Consider the following 12,233-nt stretch of genomic DNA (forward strand, 5'->3'; position numbering starts at 1 on the left):
GGCAGGGGAGAGGGTGCACATGGAAGGGGCACATTCTGTTGAGCACAACGCTAAAAATTCTGTACATCCTTTGGGTGAAGCTACTGAATATTTGGTGTAAGGTTGTTTGGTCTTTTCTTTTGTCTTCTGGAAAAGACCATTTGGCAGGTGGCTCTGGGCCCTGGGCCTCCTGCCCCAGGCAATGCCCTGTCTCCATTGGCCCAGGGCTGGGGCTGGGCCAGCAAGCTGGCACATTCTCTAGTTCCTTCTCTGCCCACCCCCCAGCGGGGGTCAGGTTAGGAGTTGGCCCCACAGCCAGGGCTCCGCGGCGGCGTGAGGTCCGACCTGCTGGAGGCTGCTCCGCTCCTGGCTGAGGGTTCTTATTTGGTGTCATAGCAGTGAGCACTCCAAGATCTGGCTCGCAACTGGTTTTTGGTTTGTTTGATTTGGGGGGGGGGGGGTGTTTGGTTGGTTTAGGAGTATTTTTTGTTCGTTTGTTTTTCATCTCTGGTTCCTTTAGGGCAGCTGGTTTCTGTTGTGAATATTTTTGGTTTTCTCTTTTGTTGGTTTCTTTTTTTCTTTCTTTTTTTTTTCTCTTTTTTTTTGGTTGATTTTTGGTCTTTCCTCCTTTGCCACTCCTGCTCTGAGGATCTGCTGCACCCCCACCAGCCTCCTGGCCCCTGCTTGGGCAGGGGACCAAGGTTGGGGGAGTCAGAGGAGCAGGAGGGAAGCGTGGTGGGCTCTCACTCGGCCTTGGACCCCGCCTCAGGTCCCCCTGGGCCTCCAGGGGTCTGTGCTGCCGCTGCCACTTCACTGCAAGTGGAGGATGATGAGGACGAAGAAGACGAGGAGAGGCCAGGAGACTTGCTGGAGATGGAGGCCGCCACGGCTGCAGCCGCTGCTGAGACCAGGCCCACACCTGGCGGGGCACTGAGCAGGGGCAGCCCAGCGTGGTTCAGGAAGAGAGGCGAGGTCACTAGGCCGGGGCTCCCTGGGGCCGCACCGGCTGCCCCCAGCACCAGGTTCCCGCTGCCATCAAGGCTGGTAAGGGGCAGGGTTCCACCAGAGGCCAGGGCTGGTGAGGAGAGAAGAGGCTGAGCTGGAGGTAAACCAGGCCATAGAGACCTTCACCTCCTTGTCCCCTGCCTGAGTGCCCCCATCTCCCCGTCTGTCCCACTGACTCCCATCAATCAACACCCCTCACACCTTCCCCAAACACAGATGGGGATGAAGAGGCGAGCAATGCAGTGTGCAGGGGCAGGATGGCATGGCTGGGGTAGCAATGAGGGGGCTCGAGGCCCAGGAGGGGACAGGGCTGACTGGCGGCAATGGGGTGGCATGAGGCAGCACGCACCTTGGATGGTGGCCAAAGGGTTGTTGCTCATGAGGGCTGGACTCAGCCCAGAGCTCAACCCCACCATTGTGCTTCTGCAAGAGCAAAGCAGAAGCGTTAGCGGGGAAAGGGACCCATGGCAGAACTGGGGTGCGTCTGCCCACCCTGAAAGCCCCTGTGATCTCCCACCTGTAGCCCCGTACTTACCCCGTGCTGGGGTTCAGGCCCGACAAGCCGATAGCCGAGTGGCTGCCTTGAGGGCTCGGGTTTGTGCTGTTGGTGGTGGCCGGGGGTGGGGGAGTGACAGAGGGGATGGAATTGAGGGGGGGAGCGGCTCCGCCCCCACCTCCACCCCCTCCTGCTGTCCGGCTGGGGTGGAGCGTTCCCACAGCTGAGGATAAGGTAGTAACTGCCGGAGAGAGAGAAAGAGAAAGTCTTCAGTTTCCTTTGGTTCCTTGTCAAGGAAATCAGGGCTAACCCCTATTGCACACCCAGGATCTCATCGGTCAGAACAGCACACTGTCCCAACCCCCTCCTCAGAGTCCTTATACCCCCATCTCATGACACTAATCACAGTAGTCACTGGCACTGGCTGTCTGCAAACCACGCCCCCAAACACCCTGACATAGACAAGAAATGGGCTGCCCAGGAGACAGGGTCCTATGGCCCCCTCCAGGAGCCAGAGACGAGTCCCCACTACTTCTGTGCTGCTGGGAGCTCAGCAGTGGGCCACGGAGGACCAAACTGTTCTGGCTAGAACAGAACCCAGGGGCGCTCCCAATTGTGTCCTATGATGAACACCTCAGCCTCTTTGATCCTCAGTTCCCTCATGGAAAATGGAAAAAATGGGGCCAATCTCATGAGCAGGGCATGAGAATTTAGTCAGTCGATGCATTTTATAAAGAACCTGGACCAGTGAGTATCAGTTTCTTCTTACTAGTTTATAATTCTCCACTTACTATTTCTTAACCTGAGACGAGTGTTTGTTATGTGTTATTAAAAAAAAAAAAAACTGTACATGAGCTGGAGAGATGGCTCAAAGGTTAAGAGCACTGGCTACTCTACCAGAGGTCCTGAGTTCAATTCCCAGCAGCCACATGGTGGCTTACAACCACCTACAATTAGATCTGGTGCCCTCTTCTGGCCTGCAGGCATACATGCAGGCAGAACACTGTATACATAATAATAAAAAAATCTTTTTTTTTTTTAATTGTACAGGATGGAGAGGTGGCTCAGCAGTTAAGAGCACTGGCTGCTCTTGGAGAGGACTCAGGCTTCATTCCCAGCACCCACATGGCAGCTCATAATTGTCAGTCACTTCGGTTCCTGAGGATCTGACGCCCTCTTCTGCTGGGCACTGCATACTCATCATGCACAGAAACACTTATAAAATAAAAACAAACACATAAAACCTTTAACAAAACAATCAGCCGGGTGGTGGTGGCACATGTCTTTAATCCCAGCACTCGGGAGGCAGAGGCAGGCAGATCTCTGAGTTCAAGGCCAGCCTGGTCTACAGAGTGAGTTCCAGGACAGCCAGGGTTACACAGAGAAACCTCGTCTCAAAAAAACAAAAAAGAAAAAAAATCCAACTGGATATGAACCCCAGAGCTCTGAGCACCAGTTCCTCCTACAAACTTTCTAAAGAAAATACATAGATAGAGATCTTGTGTGCGTATTATACACTCATGATAATTATACAAAACCTGAAGCTCAGAGAATTGAAACAAGTTCCTGGACTCACAGAGCAACACACACACACACACACACGACAGACACCAGGGACAAAGACTCTGCATCCCCTTCCAGCAACCTCCACACCTTTTCCACAGGGAACTGTGGAGCTGACTAGAGGTTGTTCTGGTAGACAATGTGAGGGGCCTGCCCGCTGCTCTGTCTGCGCCCCCCCCCCCCCATACACACACACAATTTCAGCCTCAAGGTCCATGGCTGTCCAGAGCCACAGATAAACCTCCCAGTCTCCCTCTCAGCCTGCCCCTAACCTGTTGTGCTCAGGCTGCTAGAAGCTTGGGACAATGGTAAGGTCCCTGCGCCCCCTTGGGGTGTGACCTGGGGAGAGAGGAAACAAAGTATATGGTAAGGCTCTTGTCACAAGGCAGCATCCCACGGTGTTCCCTGTGCACATGACTCCCACGGCCCCCCACACAGGGTGGGGCAACAGGGTTCCAGGTGCTTCATTTAGATCGTGCCACTCATTCCCCATCATCTACGCCCCAGGTGAGCGTGTGTCACACGCACGAGGCGCAGTCACTCTGAGCTGAGAAAGTCCCCCACCTCTCCTCTGACACTACCCTGCCCAGCTATTGCCCCTGCAGAGCTGTGTCTGAACAGGTGCTGTGTCTGCTCCTGCTGTTGGATTTCCTAGAAGGAACACATCTGTCTTTTTGGTTTTTCGAGACAGGGTTTCTCTGTGTAATTTTGGTGCCTGTTCTGGATCTCTGGATCTCACTCTGTAGACCAGGCTGGCCTGGAACTCACAGAGATCTGCCTGGCTCTGCCTCCCGAGTGCTGGGATTAAAGGCGTGTGCCGTCACCGCCTGGCCACACCTGTCTTTGTAAGAGAGTCTGGCAAGCCTGAATTATGTAAGTTTGAGTCCAGCTTGAGCTACATGTCATGAAATCCTGTCTCAAAAAAATAGGTTGACATTTCAGCACTCAGGAGGGAGAGGCAGGAGGACCAGGAGTTCAGAGCCTCCCCTCTCCCAAAATAAAAGGGCTGGTGAACCCCAAAGCAGTCTCACCCTGCCTTCGGCCCTAGAAGTTCTAATCGATTTGACAGTGTCTCTCCTCCACTTAAAATCCTTTACGAACCTGATTTGGATTCCTGGTAAAACGTGAAGCATCTGCCCCTGCCCAAGCTCCACTCCCAACCCCATTCCCAGCAGCTCCTGCCACACTGCACTGCACTGGGATTCAGCATGTCTTGGCATCTGAGCCTGTGTGCATGCTGGACCCGGCAGCATGTGGCCTTCTGGGTGGTCCTCCTCCTTCACGTGGCCAGCTAACTTGCCAAGGGCCCTTCCTTCCTCCCCAGCCCTAGAGTTGAGGGGTTCCTCTCTGGCCACCACAGCCCTTTGCACAAGCAGAAATAAAGGGACGGAATAAAGGATGTCCCGGTGTGCCTGATAACTACTCAGACCCATGTGTGGCTGTGGTACTGCAGTTTGGCCCTTCTTATCTCTGTGGGTGGGAGCCCGGTATATTTCTACCCGGACCATGCAGTATCCCACCCTCATGGTAATGTAAGTGTATGTGTGGGAGCCTGTACCCGCCACATAAGACCACACTTTGGGGCCTGGGAGATGGTTTGGTAGGTAGAGGCACTTGCTCTCAAGCCTGATGACCTGAGTTTGATCCCTGGAACCTTCATGGTGCAAGGAGAGAACCGACTCCCAGGGGCTGTCTTCTGACCTCTATTCGGGTTGGGTGGCATGGAAATTGTCCCTTTGTGACTGTGCTCTCTGTATGTGACATACTGTCCCCAGAACCAGCTCCTCTGGTCTCTCTTCTAGGTAAGTTTGCTTCACCCAGATGCCTACAGGCTTGTGCCCGGACACCTGACCCCCACACCCAGCCCACCGTCCAACTCTGGGTACCAGGTGAGGGCTGTAGCTGGTCGGCTTTCCCGGGCTGGGCAGCATGGGGGCCGCGCTGCAGGGGTTGATGCGTTTTTCCTTCTGGCGCCGGTTGCAGAACCAGACGCGGATCACTTCCTTCTCCATGTGCAGCTGCTCTGCGATCAGCAGGATCTCCTCTGAGGTAGGCTTCTGGTTCTACAGGCAGAGAGGGCTATTGAGCTGGGTCCTTCCACCTCATACCCTTCCTGGTCGCCAGGGGGCGAAAGCTCACCGCTAGAAAACTCTTCTCTAAGGCGAAGCGGACATTCGTCTCGATGCTGGTTCTCTTCTTGCGTCTCCGCCCCGGCAGCCCGTCGAAACCCAGGCTAGGGCTACTCAGCTGGTTGGGGCTGGGTAGGCTTGAGTCCACAGACATAGTTTCTGCGAAGACAGGAGACAAGGATGTGAGTGATCACTTCCTGCCCTGCCCCAACTCCCGTCCCCTGTGCGTCCCCTTGGCGCCTCTGGCCAGGCTCACCTGCGTCGTTGAGCCACTTCTCCAGAAGGGGCTTGAGTTTGCACATATTCTTGAAGCTCAGGTTAAGGGCCTCGAAGCGGGAAATGGTCGTCTGGCTGAAGTCGTTGCCATAGAGCTTGCCCATGGCCAGGCCCACATCACCCTGGTCCAGAGAGGAGGAGGTGGGGTTTGGAAGTCAAGGCGGGGTCTCCCGGTGCAAGGCTAGATCCAAACACTCCATCAACTGACCACGACCCCTGCATCTTCGTTCCGTCACCCCCCGCACCCCCGCCGCCCCACAAGGTGGTCCCAGACCTGCGTGAAGCCCAGCTTGATGCGGCGTTGCTTGAAGGTGCGAGCGAATTGTTCCAGTTCCTCCAGGTCACTAGGTTCCTCCGGGTGGGATGGCGGTTCCAAGCATTTTGGGGGCTGCGGGTGTGAGAGGTGCGGGTCGGGCAGCGTGGGGCGAGTCACAGCCTGGTGGGGTGGGCAGGTGGATGGGATGCAGGATGGAGGACCTGGGATGTACCTAAGCAGTGGCTGTGCACCTGCACTCTTCAGACTCCCCTCATCTGACCAGGAACCCACACCAATTGCTAATCCTGTTAAATGTTTCACTCTGCTGCCGGTATGGTCCACTCAATTACCAGAACTCTTCACCTTCCCTTAGAGACCCGAACTCCCAGAAGGAGCAGCCAGTGTCTTTTGCTGATAGCTCAATGTGCTCAAAGCCTAGAGCTGGGGGCAGTGGGTTCATCCTCCATCATTCTTTGCCACTGACGTTTGGGGTAACTCAGTCTGAGCCTTAACTCTCCTTGGGCCTACATTTCCTTCCATAGAAACCACCACCACAGACTCTGCCTGCCCACTGATTAAGGGATTAAGGTTACTAATTAGCAAGCTGTCCAACCCCCTCCCTCATGGGTATAGGGTGAAGCCTGGGGTTCAATCTACAGATGGAGCAATAACGTGAGGATGCCTGAACTACAAGTGAATACTGTTTGGGCTGAGGATGCAGAAAACGGGGAGGTGGTGCACGAGGAAGACAGGAGGCATATGGAATCTATCTTGAGCTCAGTTTCACTGTGCATTTAAAACTGCTCTAAAAAAATGAAAGACCTGACAGAACACGTACAGCTGCTCAGGAGACCAAGACAGGAGGCTGCTAAATGTAAGGTCAGCTTGGGCTACAGAATGAGTTCACTGCCATCCAGAGCAACTCAGAAAGACCATCTCAAAACAAAATGTGAAAAGAGGGCTGGGGATTTAGTTCAGTCGTAGAGTCCGCCCCTGTCCCCTAGAATCGGATGGGGTGTGGCTCAGTGGTAGAGCTCCTGTCTAGAATCCCCCAGTGAGGGGCTGGGGGCATGGCTCAGTGGTAGAGCCTCTGCCTTGAATCCTCCAGTGAGGGACTAGGGTGTGACTCAGTGGTAGAGCCCCTGCCTAGAATCCCCCAGTGAGGGGCTGGGGGCGTGGCTCAGTAGTAGAGGCCCTGCCTAGAATCCCCCAGTGAGGGGCTGGGGTGTGGCTCAGTGGTAGAGCCCCTGCCTAGAATCCCCAAGTGAGGGGCTGCGGATGTGGCTCAGTGGTAGAGGCCCTGCCTAGAATCTCCCAGTGAGGTGCTGGGGGTGTGGCTCAGTGGTAGAACCCCTGCCTAGAATCCTCCAGTGAGGGGCTGGGGTGTGGCTCAGTGGTAGAGCTCTTGCCTAGCATACTCAAAATCCTGGGTTGACTCTCTAATATCACCAAAATATAAATAAAACAAAGTCTTAAAAGTGAATAGTTTGCCAAGAGGGGAAAAAGCACAGAAACGGATGAGGAAGGCAGCTGGAGGGTGGACAAGAAGCAACACCTTTCTTTTTTTTTAATGTTTTAATTTATTATTTTTTCCTCCATGGCTCTGCAGTGCTTTATTAATTAAAAAATATAAAACACACATGTTCTTTTTATGATATTCATTAATTACATTAATTGTATTGATTTATTACATTCATGATATTATGTCCTGATACTACTGTCTGTTTGTGGGGTTTTTCCATCACACAAAACAGAAACTCTGTACTTAGGAAATCATGAAGCAACACCTTTCTCTGGGGTGATTCACTGCCTTGAAAACAACGGACTGGAAGCAGGTGGTTGGTACAGGGATACCTGTCACAAGGATCGGGTGTGTTTGGGGCGTCATGCTGATGTGAGCCCCCTGTTGGGTTCAAAGGCATCACTTTGTAATCGGACACACGGGCAGTTTGGTAGCAGCAGAACTATCATGCCAGGAGGGATAAGGCTACCACCCCACAGCAGGCAGGACAGCATTAGCGGCCAAGTGAGTTCTGACATGGTTGTTACAAGAACACTGAGCTTTTCAGGGCATTTGGAGTCTAGCAGCCAAGACCTGTGTTGGCCTGTGAACTTTTCAGTCTTTGACAGAGTTCACATACACATGTGTGCACATGCATGTGCATGCGTGCATACATATGAGTACCTGGAATCATGTGTGCATATGTGTGTGCACATATGTGCGTGCGTGCGTGTGTGGAGAGCTGAAGTCAACATCAGGCAGGTGTTTTTTCTCAATTACTTGCTACTTTTTTCTTTCTTTTTCTTTTTCTTTGAGACAGGATCTCTATGAACCTGACGGTTTTTGATTTGGGTAGGCTGGCTGGTCAGGGATCTACCTATCATCAACCTCCATGCCCCCAAGGATAAAATTACTACCATGCTCTGCTTTTAGCCTGGGTTCTGAGGATTCTTCGAACTCAGGTCCTTGTGCTCATGCAGTGGGCACTTTACCGGCTGAGCTACCTCCCCAGCCTCCAAGCTAAATATTTCATCAGATTTTCAAAGGCATCCATGTTCAGAAAGGCTTTGGAACCACTAGCATGGTTTGCTTCCCTTCATTGGGAAGGAAGGAGCCGACCCAGACATGGAGCCTGGCTTACCCGAGTTCCTATACAGCAAGTTGGTAGCAGGGTAGGGCAGGGCCTCGGGTCCCTCAACTGCTCAAGGATGCGTGGTGGGCTCACGGAGCAGAGACTTTCACAGCCTCCGCCACGCCCCCACCCACTCAGACCTAGCTCAGGCCGCTGCCAGAAGAGGCTTGACAAACTCAGTGGACAGTCTCACCTGTGCAGGAAGCCCAGCCCGGGGCTGGGAGGTCAGGAGAGCTCCCTGGGTTTGCTGAGGTAGCTGGAATAGATTTGGCGTCGGTAGCAGGCCTGGGGAGACAAGAACACAGAAGGTGAGTGGGTGAGAGGCAGGGGACGGAATGCCGAAAGCAACAAGGAGACCATCAACCGGGCTGAGATCTCACCTGGCTGACTCTGCTGGGCCTGTGGCAGCAGGAACTGAGCAGGTGGCTGGAGGTGGTGGCCGGGGACAAGCACCAGCTGTTGGAGCTGGAGGAGTTGCTGTATGTCCTGGCAGAGAGGGGATGGACAGAAACACAGACTGAATCCTGGCTCGATCTCCCCCAAGGAGCTGAAGCCAGGAGGCATGTAGCACGGCACAGCAAGCTGCGGTCTACCAGACCTGGAACGGCACGCTGACCGCGGGACACCTGGAAGTCCCGTCCTCCAAGCTGCCCCGGGAGGGCTTGCTCTTTGCCTCTCCCTTCCTGGTGAAATGTTTGCCTAGTCTTACATTCCCACAGAACAAATAGACTTGTTTAAAAATGTAAACCAGGCTAAGTCTTTTTTTCTCTTTTTAAAATGTTCCCAAGGCATGTGGTATGATGTCTGGAATTATCTCTAACGCACTCCAGCAAATAGCAGGTGTGTGCATTGGTATAGACACTTGGAGAAAAGCTTCGGCACTAATTTAGGTTGAAAAAAAGAACTCAGATTTTGTGAATTTATTTGGAGATAGGATCTTTGCTTTGCAGATGAACAAGGCCATGAAAGTGGGTTCCAATGCATTATGGTTGATAGTGTCATTAAAAGGGGAAAATTCAGCCAGGCGGTGGTGGCGCACACCTTTAATCCCAACACTCGGGAGGCAAAGGCAGACAGATCTCTGTGAGTTCAAGGCCAGCCTGGGCTACACAGTGAGTTCCAGGACAGCCAGGGCTACACATTGAGACCTTGTCTCAAAATCACCCCCCACCCCAAAAAGGAAAATTCAGGCCAGGAGCCTGAGTTTAATTTAAAGGGGAGGGGGTACTCGGGAGAGATGACTTAGGGGTTACAAGGACTTCCAGAAGACCTGGGTTCAAATCCCAGCATTGACACCTGGCAGCTCACAGCCACCTGTAATTCCAGGTATGAAGAAGCCAACACCCTCTTCTGGCTTCCATGGGCAACCATACACATGTGACACACACAGCCACACATGTACACATAAATAAAAATAACAAAAATTAAATCTTTGTTTGTTTTTGGAGACAGGGTTTCTCTGTGTAGTCCTGGCTGTCCTGGAACTCACTCTACAGACCAGGCTGGCCTCGAACTCACAGAGATCTGCCTGCTTCTGCCTCCTGAGTGCTGGGATTAAAGGGGTGCGCCACCACCGCCCAGGTCAAAAATAAAACCTTTCTTAAAAAATTTATTTATTTTATGTATATAAGTGCTCTGTCTGCATGTACAACTTTATGCCAGAAGAGGGCATCAGATCCCACTTCAGAATGTTGTGAGCCACCCATGTGATTGCTGGGAATTGAACTCAGGACCTCTGGAAGAACAGCAGGTGCTCTTAACCGCTGAGCCATCTCTCCAGCTCCCCCAAAATGAAATTGTATAAAAAGAAAAAGACCAAAAGCGTTAGCTCAGTGATAGAGCACCTGCCTAGAATCCCCCAGTGAGGGGCTGGGGTGTGGCTCAGTGGTAGAGCCCCTGCCTAGAATCCCCCAGTGAGGGGCTGGGGGTGTGGGTCAGTGGTAGAGCACCTGCCTAGAATCCCCCAGTGAGGGGCTGGGGTGTGGCTCAGTGATAGAGCACCTGCCTAGAATCCCCCAGTGAGGGGCTGTGGGTGTGGGTCAGTGGTAGAGCCCCTGCCTAGAATCCCCCAGTGAGGGGCTGGGGGTGTGGCTCAGTGGTACAGCCCCTGTCTAGAATCCCCCAGTGAGGGGCTGGGGGTATGGCTCAGTGGGAGAGCCCCTGCCTAGAATCCCCCAGTGAGGTGCTGAGGGTGTGGCTCAGTGGTAGAGCACCTGCCTAGAATCCCCCAGTGAGGGGCTGGGGTGTGGCTCAGTGGTAGAGCCCCTGCCTAGAATCCCTCAGTGAGGGGCTGGGGTGTGGCTCAGTGGTAGAGCCCCTGCCTAGAATCTCCCAGTGAGGGGATAGAGGTGTGGCATAGTAGAGAACTTACCTAATATATGTGAGACCAGCGTTTGTTGTGAACAAACAAAAAGGGTGTGCTGGCAAGATGGCTCAGTGGGTAAACGTGTTCACTGCCTATCCTGACAATTGATCTCCACAACCCACCCCTGACCTCCACATGTATGCCATGGCACATTTGCAAACCCCATCCCCCACATACACAAAATAAATGCATGTTTTAAAGGGGGGAGAATTTTGACATAGACACAAACAGAGCAGAGATGATGTAAACAGACACAGGAAAGAAGACCTGCTATAAGCCAAAGAGAGCAGACGAGAGCCCCAGCCCACACCTCCACGTTACATTCCTGGCTTCTAGAGCTGTGAGCGAATATATGCCTGCTGTTTGCGTCACCAGATCGTGGCTCGTTGTTATAGCAGCACTAGCAAACTAATACAAGTGAATGTGCACCTGCCTTGGGACCCAACAACTCCATTCCTAGGTGTAAAGCCGCCAGAAGTTCGTCCCATCAGCCCAAGGGCCACCAGCAGTGGAACAGATAAATGACCCGATTCCGTGGAATCAGCAACAACGCAAACTTCCACATGTGGTCATGGCATCCTATATCCTGTTTATATGCCATCTGCATGTCACACACTCAAGAGGCTCCCAGGTGCCATCAACACAGGTGTGCTTGGTTAGTGGGGGACCACTGAACTGCACGCTTGTGACCGGCGTACTTTTCTGCATATGTTCTATGCTGGTAACCTACGGCAAAGGATAACGCATCCTTCAGGACTGAATCTACTCTACCCCTCCCCCACCCCAAGATACCCTAGCCCTATTAAAAAAAAAAACAAAAAAAACCCCACGGCTGTCTCCCTCCAGCTGCAGATCAACCGAGAAGCAATGAGGCTGAAGCGTCCATTGATAGTGGAGCCGTCCAAGGCTCTGAGTCTAACTCTATAGTCTACGTTCACTGCTTCTCCTCCTCCCCCCTCCCCCCACTCCCCTGTCCTCTCTCCCTCCGCTCACCGTGAAGCTCTGCCCGGCCTGACCCTGCATAGGCTAGGGTAGCCTTGGAAGCCCAGTGATCCTTTCTTGCCTCAGCCTGTCCAGTGCTGGGACCCCAGGTTCCTGCCACCGCACCTGGCTGACGTTTGGTTTTCTTTCAAAGGCTCTCCCAGTGGTACACCCTTCAGGGCCCACAAAGGGTACCCACCCTGCTCTCTATGGCCCTCTTAGAGAGTGGTGCATTTATTAATGTGCACTCTTCCTCTGCGAGGCTGAGCCTCTGGCAGGCAGAGGGGTGTCTTATAAAACAAACAAACCAACCCAACAATTTAAGCCCTCCCCCAGTCTGGCTGCCGAGGCTGAGACTGCCTCAGGTTCAGCCTTGACCCCTGCCTTCCCTCCTCACCTCCCATCTCTCCCTCTCTCCCCCTCCACTGTTGCCATCTTGGTTCAAATGTCAGCACCGTCTACCGCAGGGCCACCTGTTTCCTCCACTCAACCGGAGTGGGTCTGACAGCAACAGACTGCTGAGATGGTTGATTTTGTTCTTGTTTTTTTC

The 12,233-nt window shown here is 53.2% G+C and overlaps 1 protein-coding gene and 1 long non-coding RNA gene across 16 annotated transcripts in view; one reads left to right on the forward strand and one right to left on the reverse strand.

Annotated features, from left to right (window-relative positions):
- Positions 1 to 424: 424 nt before the first annotated feature.
- Pou2f2 (POU class 2 homeobox 2) overlaps positions 425 to 12,233 on the reverse strand; it is a 90,228-nt gene continuing 78,419 nt past the window's right edge. For 6 of the 15 annotated variants that reach the window (XM_052760609.1, XM_052760610.1, XM_052760613.1 and 3 more), the window contains 10 exons: positions 8,718 to 8,823; positions 8,531 to 8,622; positions 5,723 to 5,884; positions 5,429 to 5,570; positions 5,183 to 5,331; positions 4,930 to 5,106; positions 3,316 to 3,382; positions 1,520 to 1,721; positions 1,334 to 1,407; positions 425 to 1,054 (listed from right to left, as the gene is read on the reverse strand). In XM_052760609.1, the coding sequence (XP_052616569.1) occupies positions 723 to 1,054; positions 1,334 to 1,407; positions 1,520 to 1,721; positions 3,316 to 3,382; positions 4,930 to 5,106; positions 5,183 to 5,331; positions 5,429 to 5,570; positions 5,723 to 5,884; positions 8,531 to 8,622; positions 8,718 to 8,823 (1,503 nt within the window). In that variant the 3' untranslated portion in view covers positions 425 to 722. The remainder of the gene's footprint in view (positions 1,055 to 1,333; positions 1,408 to 1,519; positions 1,722 to 3,315; positions 3,383 to 4,929; positions 5,107 to 5,182; positions 5,332 to 5,428; positions 5,571 to 5,722; positions 5,885 to 8,530; positions 8,623 to 8,717; positions 8,824 to 12,233) is intronic. The other 9 variants (XM_052760614.1, XM_052760617.1, XM_052760611.1 and 6 more) reach the window with 3 other exon arrangements.
- Positions 3,389 to 9,369, forward strand: LOC128124410 (uncharacterized). Its single transcript, XR_008222842.1, has 3 exons — positions 3,389 to 4,932; positions 5,027 to 5,092; positions 8,882 to 9,369. It is a non-coding gene; the product is annotated as an uncharacterized LOC128124410 (long non-coding RNA).

This window comes from Peromyscus californicus, unplaced genomic scaffold (genome assembly GCF_007827085.1).
Source record: "Peromyscus californicus insignis strain IS unplaced genomic scaffold, ASM782708v3 Scaffold_4__1_contigs__length_199733344, whole genome shotgun sequence".
Classification (NCBI taxonomy): Eukaryota; Metazoa; Chordata; class Mammalia; order Rodentia; family Cricetidae; genus Peromyscus; species Peromyscus californicus.